The sequence below is a fragment of the Alligator mississippiensis genome, chromosome 15 (genome assembly GCF_030867095.1).
Source record: "Alligator mississippiensis isolate rAllMis1 chromosome 15, rAllMis1, whole genome shotgun sequence".
NCBI lineage: Eukaryota > Metazoa > Chordata > Crocodylia > Alligatoridae > Alligator > Alligator mississippiensis.
In genome coordinates this window covers 10,346,970-10,364,207 of record NC_081838.1, presented here as the reverse complement: position 1 = coordinate 10,364,207, position 17,238 = coordinate 10,346,970, and the positions used below count along the sequence as shown (strand labels likewise).

The window sequence follows — 17,238 nt, the reverse complement described above, 5'->3', positions numbered from 1 at the left end:
CGCTCGGCCCCGTAGCACATGCTGCGCTGTCTCCGCTAATCCTGTTTCTGGAAATGCTAAACCCCCGTTGCACGGGCAGTCCTCAGACTCGCGACACAATTGGCTCCTGAAAACCGCGTCTTCAGTCGAAACGTAACTCGGAACCGATTTTCCCATAGGAAACGACGTTATAAATGGGGAATTGGTTCCTGAGCCGAGGCCCGATACCCTATTTTCACCAAAAATAACCCCGAATTTTGTACTCAATCAATTATAGATGAGTAATATAGCTACGTGAATGTATTTATATTGTAATTAGCAATCATACTGATTTGGAAGGACTTCTTTGAGGTGACTTTGCCGGACTTTTTGAAAGGCTCTTGGTTGGATTTTTTGAAGGGTTGTTGGCTGGAGTCTTCTCAGGAGACCTGGCTGCAGGGTTTTCTAGAGTTTTGCCTGCTTTCTTAAAGACAGCGTCCAAGAAAGTTTGGACAGATGTTCTCCAGGGAGATGGGCAACGCAGCGAACTTGTTCGCTGGGGTGGCGCAGCATGGGATCAAGCGTTGTAAAGTCGAAACTAAGGTCAGAAAGTTGAAACAGGGTGTCGGTTTATAAACCTTGTACGTGCAAAATGTTTTAACTCGAAACGTCGTAAGTTGAGGACTGCCTGTATGTGTTTAAATGAAAAAACAAAAAGCCAAGTCTCCACCCAGTCTCTCAGACTCAAAGCAGGGTGCAAGGCCCCAGCCAGAGCTACAGTATTTCTCAGCCCCTCTGTTCCTAGATGAGCCACATTCTGCCCTTTACACGTTTGGCATCTCTGTTGTCTTCAGATTGTGCCTTATGAAGACAAAAACGTTGCCGAGCACTATGCTGCCATGAATAATAAGCTACATCTGTCCTACCCTATCATCTTCAACAAGGCTGCACAGCTGTCTGAATATTTTAGTAGGAAAGCAAAAAAGGGGGATAAATTCATGAATCTGAAAGTTATTGTAACCTATTTTTCCTTCCTTTGCTGAATGCACAATTTTGTATTGTTGCTAGTTGTTAAAGGACCAATTCAAACATCCCCCACCTCAAAAAACAACTCCCAACCAAAAAAAAAAAAAAATCCTTGAAGAGATGCAATGGTGTAAAATAGGCTATTCCTTGTTGTGTCCTTTGCTGACAAAATCACAGCCATGCTACATGTAACAGGGATTTTTCCTTATACCATACACTTATTTAAATGAGCTTTTTAAAAAGTAAAGCATCTGTTTTCTGTTAGTATCCCTGCCTGAAATAATTCAAAATCCTCCCATTGAAGGCAGAGCCCCGCAGCCAGCTGAAATGATTCGTTAATGGCCTCTGGCTAGAGCAGAACAGTCCCTGTAATGTGTGTGTTTACCATGTTATCAGGGGATAAAGCCATTATGAGATGAAGCAGCTGATATGACCTGAAGAAAAACATAATGAAAATGATATTGAATAATATGCAGATCATAGAGGTGACATAACCATGTTCATCTCTTATTTCTGGCAGCAGCTTCAGCCTGCAGAACACAAGGTAACTCATACAGCTGAGATTAGAAGGACGGTTGATACTTCAGCAGCAAAAGGTAATACTGATGCTTTTCTTTGGTCGGTGTATAAGGATTCAGGTTTTATATTTCTAACAGGGCTCCAAGATTCCTCAGGACACTGCATGCTGCAGAAATATAAAGTTATCAACAGGAAACATTTTTTTTTTTAAAGTGTGCAGGTAAATAGGAAGGAATATAAAGGCCTAAATCTTGTCAGTGGTACCTAGGTAAGTGTCTTTTTAAAATGGGACTTTGGATCAGAACTCACTTGTTCTCTTCCATAGTAGTAACTGGTGCAGGAAACCGACATGAACTTGGGTAAGAGACACAGGGAGATGGAACAAAAATATAAAATTGAATGATGTATTTTGTTACCTTCTTTTTTGATGGTCAGTTCAGATGTTTAACTATAAGCAAATGCAATGGCCGTGTCCAGATGAGCGAGACCGTGTGGTATGTGGTGCTGTAGACATGTCTGCAAGGTAGCACCACGGGGGGTGACCCCTAGATATCCAGGGGTCAAAAAACCTATGCAAAAAAAAACAAACTGGAGGGGCACGTGCAGCGGCAGCGTGCGCCTCTCAAAACCGGAGGCTGGTCAACTGGTGCCATGCTGCAGCTGCCAGCCAGGCTCCGAGCGGCAGGATTGCTACTGCTGCAGTCCCAGGAGGCCCCCAGGGCTGGCCCCAGCCTCCCTTATCCCACCTGGGGTTACCTGCTGCATGCCAGAGTGCACGTGGCACAGTCATTCCCTGGGGACAATTAACAGTGGCACACTAGCAGGTGTGCCACTGCTTCTAGTCCCCAAGAAAACAGACATCCACACTCGTCTGGACGCAGCCAATGAGACCACTCTGTCTTCAGGTAGATACCTGGGTTCGCAGATGGCACAAACACAGCTAACTCTCTGTTCCTAGCAATCCATCATGTTCTCTTAAGACTCCTTCGCATTTTTCCCTTTCAAGAATTGGAATCAGAGGAAAGCGTCAGACCAGGGCAGCACTGTGCTAATAACTTGTATTCTTGCCTTTTCTGGATGGGCCGGTTCCTGGGTACATCTCTGAAAACACCTGTTTGTAAATGGAGTCTCCACTTATTCTGCAGACAGGAATAAGAAGCTCCATTTCTGAGCAAGTCCTCCCGAGTCCTTGTTTGAAGAGCCAAGCAGGCATGGAGAACAACTGCGCTCGGTCCCATTGTAATGCCAAAACAGAGCCCGAAGAGGGCTCCACAATTGCAAATGAAACTCAGCCACTGCTGGGCCAGTGAAATACCAGCTTTTGAAAAGGGGATCTGCTTATATGCAACCTCGATCAATGAACAACTTAGCTGCTCTTGCACTGAGAGTTTCTTTTAACAGGTCATAGATCCCTGAGCAAAGAAACCCTGAGGAATGGAGAAAGAGGGGAACATATTGGTATTTTTGGGTTTGGGTGGTCAGCCCTTTCCTCTTGTTTGCAGACGTGAACAATGCCTTCTGATGATCACTGGTCTGCAGTGGAAGAGGACACTCAAGCATCAAAATTGGCCAGAAAATCCAGGGAAACGCCCTTTGTGCCCATCGGTGAGTAGAATCCGGCTGCTTTTGGAAACTGCTAAGCGTTCCACGAGAGCAGTTCTGTGCTAGTTCTCAATGGATTTTCCTCCCAAAAGAGGCTATAGTTACATACGCTGAACACACAACAGGAAGACTGATTCTGTTGAAATGATAGGTTTTTTCTTTCCCGTCTTTCCAACAGCAATGCCCCACTCCTATTTAGAGTAGCTCTGATGCACAGGTGTCTGATACTTAGTTCCCCGTTTGGTAGAAACCTATTACAACTCCTTCATTTAAGAGGCATCTGCTGTAACTAGCTTCTCTAGGATCTTCTCAATAAGGTTCCTCCATCAGATTCAGAGCTTGAGGTGTATATACCTCAGAGTCCAATCTTTATTTACATTCAATATATTTCAGAGGAACAGGAATCTAGGCAGGAATTGTGCAGACCTCAAGAGTCGAGCAGAAACCTGGCCAAGATTCAACCATTAAACTTCATTAATTTTCCACGAATACTTAGCTGCACCAGATCAATGGCACAACAGAAGCTTTTCTAGACCTTGTACATACCAGGCTAATGAACACAAGCTAATCTGTATGCACTGGTGTCAATTAAGCAGCTTGCAAGGACAACAGCTTGCTTTTTTGGAACGTGCAAAAGTGGTTGCAATTAAAAGATAAAAGAATTAGTTAAATTAAATTGATGCATCAAACAACAAGAGTGCAGAAAAGCTATAAACCAGGCCTGACTTACTTGCACAAGCAAACAGTGCAGAGCTCAAATTAAATATCTGAATGACACTTACCTCCCTGCTTCAGAAGGGGAGTAATTCTGGTTATCCTGGATGGGATGGAGGAAATGGAGCAACCATTTTCTGGTCCAGAAGGGTAGTTGAGTCCGTTCAAACAATGTGGCTAACTTGGTGTTAGGTAAACCTAGTTTTTTTTAATGCAGGCAGGGTAAGGTCCGCAAACTCTTACACTAACACCCCAGTTCCTCACCTGAGGCACTGCTTGGCACATCTTGCTGTAGAACAGTTTTTCCACCGCTGCCACAGTACCTTAGGGTGCCTTGAGATCCTTTGAAGGGTGCTGTGCCATGTTAGCACTGTTAGGTTTGCAAACCTAAGATAAACCCAGAGATTTCACACAGGAATTCAGTGTTTTTGCAACAGAAGAACTGCTCTATTAATTTTTCTGTAATCAAAAAACAAGTTAAAACTAAGAGCTGACATTTTCCAAGCAGACATTTTGGACCTCTAGTCCAAAAAGGTTGAAAACCATTTCTCTAACGAATCAGATCTGTAGAAGAACCTGGTCTTGAAACAAGTTATCTTTTCTCGTTGGAAGTGTGCACTGTATTTTCCCTTTCTCCTGAATGTTACAGGGGTGGCAGGCTTCATTGCTGTTGTGGGGTACGGTATCTACAAGCTCAGACACAGAGGAGACCAGAAAATGTCTGTCCATCTCATTCACATGAGAGTTGCAGCACAAGGGTTTGTCGTTGGAGCAATAACATTAGGTAAGATGCTATCTGGTTTGTCCAGTGGCCTTTATTAAGATATCACTGCCAGATGAAGGGAAGGCTAGAAAGGGGTTGGGAGATAGAATGAGGTTGTCTTCCATGCCTATTAGGAACTTAATTGTGTAACTTGTTGCCCTCAGCAATAGGTGTTTTGCCATTCCAGAATTAATAGCTATCGCCCCTAGCCACCGATTCATGATGCAGCCACATCAAAAGGGTCCAATAACCTCCCCTGTTTATGTCTAGTTGTGAACCTAGGTTCATGACTAAGTGGTGTGAAGAAACAGTTAAGGAAGACATTCTTTTTTTTTGCCACTAAATAATTTTACCTCTGCTAAAGTTGGGAGATGGAACATAATTAAAAAAAAAAAAAACCAACAAAAGGCAGCAAAACTGTTTGCCTAACGATGAATCACTGAACTGTGTTCTGTAGTGAAGATGCCAGCAGGCAACAAACGCATCTGCTTTTTTTTTTTTTTGCTAGGTGTTATCTACTCTATGTACAAGGATTTTGTTAAGTCTCCACTCAAGACTGGGACCAAAAAGTGAGCCAGCTCCGTGGGAAGAGGCAGGAAGGGGACGCACGCGTTCTGCACTTACTGTTTAGAATTTCTCTGTAAGCGTTATTGTCCAGAAGCTCATTTTGAAGGCAACCAGGAATTCTGTTGGCTGCGTCATTGGAGAAGCTGCTGTCCCCCAAAGCACATCAGAAATTATATCCAAATTTGTTAGGAGCCTCTACGCATGAGACCCCTGTGTTACAGAAACAGCACTGCAGGTCCGCACTTGCCTATTTATGCTATTATTTATATAAAGTAGCCTATTTGGCTAAAATAAAATACTCTTGAAAGTTTCAGCCTGTTTAAGATAATAGTTATTAGTAGCTACAGACTCTGCCTGAAATATAGTGCGCCTGTTTCCTGGTCTCTCTGGGTTCACTTAATTACTATTGAGACCTTCACCTGTAAGAGATGTTTTATTTAACGGAGACAATGGTAATGCTGTCTAACCACAACAGTGATTAACTTGATGCAAGTAATGAGATTACATGGGAGCTTCTCCTTCCCAGGAAAGCAGCAGTGTTTGTAAACAAAAGCTAGGCTCCAAGAGATAACGCTTTATATAACCAGGGACTCCTGGTTCAAGCTGGGTTTGCTGCCAAAGAAAAGGCAACAGATGCTTGCCTGCTTGCACCTTCTGGGGTAGAAGCCAAAATAGGCTGCCTCTGAAATTATTCCTTGACTTTATAAAGACTGTCCCCTCCGTGTAGCTACAAAAGGAAAGGGAGTCCAGGACCTAAATGCCACTAGATCACTTGGTAGAACCCAGATTTATATGGGCAAGGTAACATTTTAATGGGATTTACTCAAAACAGAAACAAGAGGTGCCTGTAACAGGACTTTTTGCTCATCTGCAGAGTCATGCAGGAAAGTTAACCCGAAATGATTCAAGGTGAGAATTTAGAGTGGCTTAGTTAATGTACATTAGGCTCCGATGCGGACACTCTCCTTCCAAATTCAGCTTACCTTAATGTATTTGGGAAGTGAATGAGGACTGAAACAGAACAAAGCTACTTCAGTGTTAAATGAACAGGTCCACATGGGGTTTAATGAGCCTTAACTAACCCACACTCAACTTTTGTTCATATTAATTTCTCTGAGCATCTGCAGGCAGCCATGTGCTTGGTTGTAAGCATGAACAGAAATAGGATCAGAGTACTGGACTGATAGTGCTGGTGCAAATTTGGGGCCAATCTGATAGGCACCTGTGTGAGCCCTGTTCCACCCTGCTCAAGCCTTAGAAAAAGAGCAGCACACCTCCTTTGATAACCTAACAGCTAAGATGATGGATTGTTAAGTCCCACAAAGCAGTGAGCAGGAGAAGGGGCCACCCCGTGTTTGCATACATTGCTTTTTCAGCAGGGTGGTGATGGATCACACTTAGGTGCCTAGGGAACAGGATCTGGTGCTTGCGGTCTGGTACATTTTTGCCCATGCTGCAGTTCAGATACAAATACATACTTTAAATGCTTCTCACTGCAGTTTGACGCCAGAAAGACTATCCTTTGCTCTACACGCAGGTAGGATTTAATGCATTTTACATACCACCCACATCACAGCTCCGCCACAAACAATGGCGGGCCCTTTGTACAGCCTGTTCTTGTACAAGAAAGAAACATTGAAAATCATTAGACTTTTTTTCCAGGTCAGATCACCAAGAATGTGGCGTGGTTTCTTAAGTAGATTAAGACTGAGCAGAAAAGGCTAAAGTGAATTTGACATGTTTATTTGAAAGTCTGGACCTTCACCATGTTCTTCACAACCCAGATGATAATTTAATAAATTAGGGCCAAATTAGAAGAACAAAAATGATTCATTGGTTAAAAAACAAATTAAAAACAGAAGTAACAGCTACCCCAGAACAGAACCCAGATGCAAATTTGGAAAAATATAATCCAGCATGACTTTCATGCGAAGAAAATTGTGTCTCAGAGATCTTAGCACATTTATCCATTTGAAGGAAAAAAACAAACAAGCCCATAAGGAAAAAGTCACACACACACGCTCTCTCTCTCCATGGCTTCAGATTCTGAGTTTGGAAACTTCCAATGCTCAGACGCGATTCCGAGTACCGCTCGAGGCTTCCTGAAATGCCACGAACACACAAAGCTGGTGTATAACACATGTGCCAAGTCTGTGATGTTCTGAACTGTGAAAATTCAACCAACCAACTCCCTCCAGAACAGAGGGCAGATCAAAGGCCATGTTTCACTTGTAGATGAGAGCGGTACATGGTTTATTCAGGCATGGGGGCTAACCATAGAGCCTAATGTGAAGTCATTTCTGAAGTTCTCTAGTTAGCACTTCACAGGCACGTGGCACATGCCACTGGGAGATCACACTGAAGAGATCAGCTTCGCTCCTAAAAGTACACAGAGATGCTTGAACCAAGTATTCTACAGTTCTCTCATCAGGCATTCCTCTGAAGTCTAAGCTTGCATTGCCTCTAGAAAGAACCTGGATTTTGGTTTTAAAATCTAAAAGTACAGTTTAAGAGCAAAACATTTCAACACACTGCTTGTCAGTCAAAGTGTTGGGACTCCTGACAGCAGAGAAATCACATGTTGGAAGGAACACATTACGCTAACCTTTTTGTATTCTCCCGTCCCAGCTGTGCTGTGATTACAGCAGCATTCAGCAACATTGTTGGGGGGAGCAAACCACGGTGCACAGAACAGATACTGAAGAACAGACCACATGGGGAAGAGGCCAGTGGGAAAGAGAGGTGGGCCATTCTCTTGAAGTGTGGGGCCTCTTCAGATGGCCACAGCAGAGGCTGGAGAGGTCTGAAGTGGCAGGTGTTCAGCTACTGGAGGTCATGCAAGTATCTGGATAGCTGGCATGGGGCATTCTGGAGAGGGAAGGGGATGATAAAAGAGCAGATCACCTTGTACCCAGCCCTGCTTGTTCAGAATAACATGCCCTGAGCAATATACAGACAGCAAGCATGCTTCTTCCTTAGTCTCCAGGGACCTTTAGTTTCACAGTCTTCTGGTTAATTATTTCTCGCCATGTCATCTCCACTTGCAATCAAACGGAAAAAAACCCCCTCAAATAATGCCCAACCAGACAAGTTTGCCATTTTTCAAAAGTCAGAAAAATAAAACACAGTGTCCTGTCGTTTAGCCTAAGAAACACCAGGCAGGACAAGATCAAATCTGAAAAAATTAATAAAATATCAAAATCCCAGTAATTCTCCACCCAGATTATTTACTTGTATCAAAAAATATTTAAAGAAAAGAATAAAATAGCTAAAAAAAAAAAAATACCAGTGGGGTGTGTGGGGGTATGAAATTAGCCTGACCGTGGCTCTTCGCTGGTCTTGTGACAGCTTTCAAGGCTGATGTAAAGTGCAGCACCTGTAAGTTCCATGTAACACTCACATTAACACAACAGTTGCATCCTGCACTCCCTGCAGGAAATCTTAGCGTTGTTCGTGATCCTTGACTGTACCCGTTTCTGAGCTAACGAAAAAAGGAGGGTAAGTAGTTTTCTGCAGCACCACGGGGCTTCCAAATAAAAACCCATCCATTCTGCCTACCGCAGCTCAGGAAGTCATCTATTCACAACCGAGTCTGCATCGACATTATTCAGAAGGAAGAGTTCAGGGTGAGTTTTGAATCCCAGCCGATACTAGAGAAGGCAAAGAAGAAGGAGGTTAGGGAAACTGTTATGGTAACAGAAGTCAAAGATGGTGAAATCAAGTGTGATTAGTTTCAAGCCTATAAACCAGCATTAGTGGGACCAGAAGGGTATTGTGCTTTGGCTTCTTAAGCTTCAAAAAACCTTGATCAAGGCTTGAAGTGATGCCAAAAATGCCTTGTTCACGTGAGTTTCACAGGATTTGTATCATTTAGAAGTGCCAGGGAGCCTGGTCTGGAGTCCAGCCACAGAACAATACTCCAAGGCAGGCAGTAGCTGAGAGCACTTCCCTGCAGGTAAGTGATAATCTCGCCCATCTGCTGCCTTCCCAGCAGTTTTACTTCACAGAGACATTGGCAGCGGCTCTCAGTCTCCGCAGCCATAATCAGGTGAGTTCCAAACTTCTGGACCCCAAATGATTTGTCCTATGGGGCAGCTGCTTACAAGTGTAAATTACCCAGTTTGTTACCAAAAAACCTGTCGGGGTGTTAAAACCAAAGCATTGTTAAAGCAAGCCTTATTCTTTAAAATCACCAGCAATAAATTGCGGCTTGTTGATAAATTGGTTAATTGTGCTATCAGCATTATTTTGATTCGCTGAAGGATGGTGTCATTGGAATGACTGAAGCAACTTGCACCTGATTAAGTCACAAAAGGCGATTCATTCAGCTGCTAAGACCGACAGAGCAGCCAGCTTGCAATTTCATGCTGGTTCCTGCCAATTACAGATCCCGTACATACCTTCACTGCTAGACTGTTTCTTAAAAAGTGCAAAGTAAGACTATATAGCATGCTACAACATGAAGAGCTAATCTCCATTTCATTAGTACACTGAGCCTCTTTCAGGGCCTGTCTACACTTGAAGTTTATTTCAGAATAGTCATTTTTATCAAAGCAGGTTAAGATAAACCTGCAACAAGGTACTCTTATTCTGGAAAAAGCATGTATAGATGCACTTTTGACATGAATTAGCTATTCCTGGATAATACCACTTTGAATGCACATGCTTACTTAATCTGAAAGAACTTGAGTGTAAACAAGCCCCAAGTAGAATTGATTCATTATGAAGCATTTGCTTAAGCGAGAAAGAGCAGTTTCAATGGAACAGATTTCACCTGCTCTTCTTTTACCAGATTTAATTATTTTGGGAGGTTTTTTCATTAACACAGTTTCACATTAATGCACGTTATAATAAAGGTAGGTGAGAGAGCATTACTTCTCTATTAGGAGGGTCTGCCTCTGTTACCATTTCCTGTTATGACATGCAGGTTTGGATAATTCCATGTGGATAGCAAATATATTACATCATTCTCCTCTGCAAATCTGACAGCCATGCTTAATTCAAAATTTAAACAAATTCAACCATTATGAATTTAAAGCTTGAAACATTTCAATAGACCAAAACTTACCAAAAGTGTTTCTCACCAAGTAGAAACAAAAACTAAATGAGTATTAAATGTTATCAGAAGATTGTGGCATATTCACAAATTCAAGTGTTCCCTCTTAGGGACAAAACCCCCAAAAGATGCACATTACTTACGCCTTCTGGTTCACTTAAGGCAGGCAAGGAAAGCTTGCAATAAAAAAGGGGAAGAGAAAGTTCCTATATCACATTACAACACACACTTCCAATTTCGGAGCAGAAGCAAGATCTCCTGTTAGTTAAACTGTGAAAAAGAATGAGGGATCTCACCTGTGTGTCACCTGTGGAGGAGCAATGTTTGCCTTTATCAGACTGTTAAGGCCAGAAAAAACCATTGTATCATACATCACAAAAATAAGCAGGGCTCATCCCCAGTGAAAGCTGTTCCTGGGCGAAACATGTTGGCACTTCATTAGTTTTCTTAGTAAGAAGTCATGCTATTAGTCATGTAGTGTGTTTGCTAAATTATGGACCATGCAGAAAGACACTCATAAACATAATGGTAAGGGGTCTAAGAGTAGGATGAGAAGTTTTTCTTCCACCCAGAATCATCCCAAAAAAGACTCCAGCAATGAGTCTGCATTTCCCCGAGTAGCTGGCATGTCAATCCCTCACATCCGCTAGCATTCCATAGGACCTTGAAGATGGTAGAGAATATCAAGCCAAGCTAGCTACTTGTCCAAGTAGAAACCAGGAACAGCATCTATAAGAACAACTGGGCTGGGTAAAGCTAAATGATTTGTAATGACAATATCTGGCAAGAGTGGTTAGTGATATTTTACTATGCATACTTTGGAGTGTTAGTAGTGAAAGATGGTGCTCTCATGCAATCTAGTGTACAGGACCCGTACTATATGGCATCAGCATCATCTGGGCATTAACGCGAGCTTCTTCCAAGGCAACGTATTAGCAGCAATTAAAAAGAAAGACCCGAGAAACCAAATTGAAAAAGTGTCTGTTGCTTTAATTGAAAATGTATTTTATACAAACTGGTTCATGGTTGATTAAAAAAAAATAAAAAAATCAGTTTCACAGAGAATGGATGCGAAGTGCAGCACATGATGAAAATTTGATACATGAGCTCCTGCATATAGCTGTGATTTTAATATACAGTCCCCAGAATTTTCAACAGTGCCATGGTTGCATTTTTACAGTGGTCTAGACAACAGTCTTTGAGGCAAGGTGCTTTGAGGAAAATGTTAAAACAGCATTGAAAGAGTTAGGTTTTCTTCCTTCCAACGCTTTACAAATCGAAAGTTTAAAATACATAAAAATTTAAGAGACTTCTACAAAAACACTACAGCAACCTATAAGCTAACAGAGGTAACTAGATCTGAATCTAATAGGAGTTTCACATCAGAAAAATGCCTTCAGTTACTGAGTTCAGATTGCTTTCCCTTGGCTGCAAAATTATGTTATACTCCAGCTTTTGCTTTGTATCACAAGACAGGAGAATCAGATATGAAACTACAAACCCTGCTGGGACGTGTAATCAGGATTTCCAGCTGGGATTTTGAATGACTGGACTTCAAAAACTAAATTCTAGTACCCAATAGCCAGAGGGGAATTAAAAAAAGGAAACCTTTGCAAGTGTTTGTGTATGTATAATTAAAACAGGGGTTTAAAAGAAAGGGAAAAAAAAAGATTAGCAGCTGTAAATTTTGCCATCAGACATTCGTCCTGTCTTTTGCCTATAAGCAGCTGGAATCAGCAGCACTGGTTTCCTCCTCAGCTTTTTGAAACCAGTTCACCGGCTCACTTCAAAGCTACGTGCACTTCACATTCCCACAACAGAAGTGGCACTTGCTGAAAATCACAAGGCTGAAGCTTAACCGTGTCTTCTGAGACTGAGAGCCAGATTCTCCATTGCCTTGCTCCTTATGTAGTCAGGCACACTCATGCAAGGTGGAGGGTACAAACCAACTGTCCCATTCAGCAGCACTATATAACCCCAGTGCGGAGCTGTTAGTGCCTACACAAAGAGCAGAGCCTTGTACCATGCTCATAGGCACGATCTACCTGTGTCAGATACAATGTAGAGGGAAAGAGAACCAATCTAGCCTGACCTGTGCTGAATGTTCCCACATTAGCCGGCAGAAGAAACACTTCCCGAAGCAGACATATATAAAGGGCATTCCTTCCACGTGCTTTGGACAGGTCTTCATCTCCCATCAACACCACCAAAAATTCTGCATATGGCTGGCTGGGGACCCAGCCCCTCCACATAGGAAGTTTGCTCAAGAAAATAGAAATTACAGTAAAAAAAAGAAAAAGAAAAAATAGCCAATGCCCAACTTCTTTCTCCAAGCCTCTGAAAACCAAGACAAACTCTTTCACAGACAGATTAGTGTTCTTGGGATAAGAGTGCGCATGACATACACTAAGAAACTAAAAGTTACCTTGGAAAGCTTCATCTCTGATGAGGGCTCCAGAAACCAGCTTTGAAAATGTACCTGCACAGGCCACCCTCATTAAAACATCTCGCTGCCTGTGGTGTCTGTAACACCAGGCCAATTCTGCTCAGGAGAGCAAAGGATGAACAACAACGGGTTAGGTCAGGCACACACGCAGCTGCTGTGCAACCTGCGCACATGCAGGCCTGCAAAAGGGCCTTGACCCTGACCAGCAGCACCCGTTATTCCAGTTTTGGGCTTCTCCAGGGAACAGAAACCAGCCAATTATGGCATGAGTTTGTGATGTGCAAAAATAAAAGACCACAATCCTTGGGAACCCACTTTCGCTTGTGACCAAAGTCAGGATTCAAACCCTGATCTCCAAAAGGTGCCAACACTAATGCACTAACCCCACAAATCAAGATCACAAACAAGTGTTGATCACTTGAGATACTGGCAGACTTGAGAGCAGTTGCATTTCAGTGAATTTAATCTATTCACAACTGTTGCTTAACGCAACAAAAAATGTCTATATATTCATATTGCCATCAGCTGAAACCTCCAAAAAAGGTCTTACTTAGTAAGAATCTTGATTTGAACTTCCTATGCACGCTTTTCCAAATCCAGCCATAAAACATACCCAGTAATCTTAGACCCTACCCTATACTCAAGGATACAAATACTTAATTCAGAGTCACTTCTAAACAGAGGTCACAGTTAATCCTTAAGAAAGGAACACACATTTCTCACAGCAAGCTTTGCAATACTGAATTTAAGATTTCCTTTGAAGTGGAAAAAGGGGGAAGAGTTGCTTGCAGTGTCTATTGCTGAAGCACAAATGCAACTTGAGAAGGACAAACAGGAAGTTATAACATGGGCCAAGCTGGAAGTACAAATATAAAAGAGAGAAGCTAACCCATTGTTGTTCCCCTAAAGTGTGAAGACTTTGAGCACATTTTGCAATAAGTCTCTGAGCTCTGAGACAGCAAGTTGTAGGAGACAGAACATTATTGTTAGTACCGCACATATGACATAAATCACAAAACCATAAACAAGGTAGTAACCATTTAAGATACCTTTTCCTTTGCTGATCACCAGAATCACAGGCCAAGTAGGAAAAAGAAATAATCCTTCTAATGCTTAGGGGTTTTCAGTGCTTCTTGAGCACACCACTTCTCTCAGTAAGGGACTCCTGAACCCTGGATTCATTCTAATATTCAGCTGAAATCAGCAGCTATTCTGTCAGTCACTCACAGCAAGATATACAAATGTCATCTCCAGATCGGGATCTGGATCTGAATTGTGATCTGCAGAGGTAGATTATGTCACTTTGCATCACAGGCTTTACACAATCCTTGTTTAACTCTCAGTAGAAGGATTAATGCTTCAGGTACTGTCTGAGCAGTTTGATTCCAATTGACCAGCTCGTAAGACAAGTTCACTGTTCAATTCAGAAGGTTCCTGGCTCTGTGATTAGGAACCACATTATTCTGAGTGCATATATAAACCAGGCCCCCACAATTCTATTGCGCTGGATTAAGCTTTAGAGGCAACAGGATTTGCTATTTTTGAGTCGAAATGAAAGAGAAGCCGGAAGGCTTCAGAGGCAGAGGCCTATCTAGGAAAGGGTCAGTCTGGAGCATGGAGCATGTCTCTTGCCTATAAGCTTGTTAAACACGTTAGTGTCTGAAGAAAGAGTAAGTCACGTGCAGGTCTTAGATTGCAAAATCAGCATTATTGCAGCAGCAGCATGGCATTCGTTACGTGTGATTAGAGAGGTCAGCAAGGGAAAGAGACATCTCTGTAGTACCTTAGCAACACAGTCTATTTCCCAGTATATACATTGGAGCTTCTACACAACAAACATTTCCCTACACAAATATGTTCTGTGCAAATTGCACATACATTTGGATTTGTTCACATAGTAAACCATAGAAACGCACTGGCTCTGATGGCTACCTGCTGTGTATACAACAGACCCCAGCACTTAGCTAGCCGGAGAGGTAGATGGTTCTTCAGTAAGCAGGGTTCTAGTGACGCTTACCGTTTGCCCGCAAGACAGGAAGGAGACTCCGAGAGCAATCAGGCACAGCCAGCTCTGCAATTAAAAAGGGCAGGTTATTAGCACACGGCTACAAGGCAAAATATTTTTAATCATTTAAAAAAAAAAAACAACGTACTTCTGAACAGAAATGCAGAGGGGATGCTATACAGCAGGTGCTTTCATTAATAATTAACTGGAGGCCAGGCGACCAAATCCATTCATAATGCAACCCACAGACAATGCAAGAGTACAGTAACCCTAAGTGTCAACAGGCTTTCCTGCATGGATCTGCTGTACAAACGCACATAGAGACATGGCTTCTTGCATGGTTTGGGACGTGCCATTCAAACTATTTAACTCCTCTAGCCCATTTCCTTTGGAGTCTTGGGATTCACCAAAGGAACTAGGATGGGAGGGAAAATAGGAGCTATACAGACTAATGGATGCAGCACTAAACTGCAAACTAGAAATTCTTTGTTCTTCCTGAACCTTAGGCCCCATCTCCATGTTACATTTAAGACCCGATTAACCAGACCCAGCAACATGTTCTATCATACCATTCGTTGGTTGAACAAGGAATAAGCCACAAAGTATTCAACAAAAAAATGTGCAGCTGATGGGGGCCTCCCAGCCAGAGGGGTGCACCATGTACATAGCTGATCACGCCTGTAGACACAGCAGCATGTGAAATGCTACTGAAGCTGCAAGCCTTATCAGCTGCGGTGCTCACAGCCACAGGAAGAACCTGGGATTGCAATCTGGCAATAAAGTGCGATTGCATCCGATGCTGGACCGCACAATTACACCTCATGCCATGCACGTGTGGGACCCTTAAGGAAGTCTTATGCACCTCAATTTCCCTGCCTGCGCAACAATGCACCTGGTGGGGTGCGAGAAGGTGAATGGTTGCAAGGGTTATTAAGTTCTAGGGATTATTATTATTATTATTAATTCCCAGGTTCTAGGAATACAGGCCCACTGCTTTAGTTCTACATATGAGCTTCCTCTGCCCAAGCCCCACAGCAATCATATTACCCAGGGGCAGTCCTGCTGTCGAGCATGGAAGGACAGTACTTACCAAATAAGCTACAAAGCACAGGTAGGCAATACAGACGACTGCAGACACCACGTACAAGGCAACGTGTCCCAGGGCCATGACGTACACCACCACAAAGTACATGTTGATGCAGCAGACAATGAGGATGAGCACGCCGCCAGCAATCTTCCAGCCTCTGCAAGGGCAGTCCAAACAAGCATAATGAGGAGAGGGACAGGGGATGGCTACAGCTCCAGCTGCCAGCCCTGCCAGAGAGACTCCTCTGTGGTTTGGCAGGAACATTGCCCATACTGCACAGAGAGAGACTCTGGACAAAGTCAGGAGGGTAAAAGCTTTCAGTGCACTGTGCAGAATCGTTCTATTAGTGCTGCTTCTTTTTACAGCAAAACCAAAGGATAAAAAAAAAAAAGGGAGCAACTAAAGAAATCAGCAGAGAAAGCAATGATACACAGGACAACTGTCAGAGTGGTCTGCCAGGCACCACTTCCATAACACAGCCCTACCACTGAAAGCATTGGCAAGGTGCTCATTTGGCCACCATTATGGTAACTAAAATACCTCAGGTAGATCTTACAGGTCTATTTAGGTCTCAGGTGAATTTAAACAAGGAAAGGGTCAGATGTATGGGCCACGCTGTGTAGATTCATAGATGTTAGGGTCGGAAGGGACCTCAATAGATCATCAAGTCCGACCCCCTGCATAAGCAGGAAAGAGTGCTGGGTCTAAATGACCCCAGCTAGATACTCGTCTAACCTCCTCTTGAAGACCCCCAGGGTAGGGGAGAGCACCACCTCCCTTGGGAGCCCGTTCCAGACCTTGGCCACTCGAACTGTGAAGAAGTTCTTCCTAATGTCCAGTCTAATTCTTCCTAATGTCCAGTCTAATTCTTCCTAATGTCCAGTCTAAATGTACTTACAGTTCATTGGCAAAGTCATTCATTACAGGTCGCAGGCTCGTGAAGGTAAGGACAGGGATCAAGGCAAAGGGCAGCTGAAACAATACAATAAGATACCAAAGAATTAGGGATGGTTGGTCTCTTTCCTACACAAGGGAATGGATGGCACAGGGTTGGATAAATGGCATAGTGCTTTCCAGGAGGCCAGACTGGGTCTGCAGACCAGCCCCACACAGGAACTGCAAGCAACATATGCCCCAGACTAGCCCTGCAAAGGCACTATGAACAGTGCATGGGACCAACCCAGTGCAGACTGCATGGATAAACTCTTGAGACCCACAGGTAGCACCACTGGCTAAGTAACAGGGCTCTGCAGGCCAAATGTAGGCTGCAGGACTTATCTTGAACACCCATTCTATACTACTATTAAAAGAAAGGCATGTCCAAAGCTTGTTTATACCCAATTGTATTTCTCCTCCTAGTTCTTTAAGTTGTGTCAATGGATGGCAGAAACAGGAAGCAATTTGAAACCAAAGCTGGGGTTTTCCCAGCACTGAGATTCCACAGTGAACAAAAACAAAGCAGCTTTGCTTGTAGGAAGTGACCAAAGGATTACCA

The 17,238-nt window shown here is 43.1% G+C and overlaps 2 protein-coding genes across 8 annotated transcripts in view; one reads left to right on the top strand and one right to left on the bottom strand.

The window, feature by feature from the left end:
• The first annotated feature begins 1,488 nt into the window (after window positions 1-1,488).
• HIGD1C (HIG1 hypoxia inducible domain family member 1C) lies at window positions 1,489-5,462 on the top strand. The gene is made up of 4 exons (XM_019481069.2): window positions 1,489-1,580; window positions 3,006-3,108; window positions 4,469-4,603; window positions 5,091-5,462. Exons 2-4 carry the CDS (start codon window positions 3,015-3,017, stop codon window positions 5,153-5,155), a joined length of 294 nt encoding a protein of 97 aa, XP_019336614.1. The 5' UTR covers window positions 1,489-1,580; window positions 3,006-3,014; the 3' UTR covers window positions 5,156-5,462.
• Window positions 5,463-6,876: 1,414 nt separating this feature from the next.
• Window positions 6,877-17,238, bottom strand: part of SLC11A2 (solute carrier family 11 member 2) — a 29,852-nt gene continuing 19,490 nt past the window's right edge. For 4 of the 7 annotated variants that reach the window (XM_014606918.3, XM_014606921.3, XM_019481061.2 and 1 more), the window contains 4 exons: window positions 16,642-16,715; window positions 15,747-15,900; window positions 14,669-14,722; window positions 6,877-8,799 (listed from right to left, as the gene is read on the bottom strand). In XM_014606918.3, coding sequence (XP_014462404.2) covers window positions 8,722-8,799; window positions 14,669-14,722; window positions 15,747-15,900; window positions 16,642-16,715 — 360 coding nt within the window. In that variant the 3' untranslated portion in view covers window positions 6,877-8,721. Of the gene's footprint in view, window positions 8,800-14,583; window positions 14,723-15,746; window positions 15,901-16,641; window positions 16,716-17,238 lie in introns of all 7 variants that reach the window. The other 3 variants (XM_019481059.2, XM_019481060.2, XM_059719399.1) reach the window with 3 other exon arrangements.

Coding starts and splice junctions, on each gene's coding strand:
- HIGD1C (XM_019481069.2), top strand. CDS start 3,015: ATGCCTTCTGATGATCACTGGTCTGCAGTGGAAGAGGACACTCAAGCA. Junction 3,109..4,468: donor AACGCCCTTTGTGCCCATCG/GTGAGTAGAATC, acceptor TGAATGTTACAG/GGGTGGCAGGCTTCATTGCT. Junction 4,604..5,090: donor CGTTGGAGCAATAACATTAG/GTAAGATGCTAT, acceptor TTTTTTTGCTAG/GTGTTATCTACTCTATGTAC.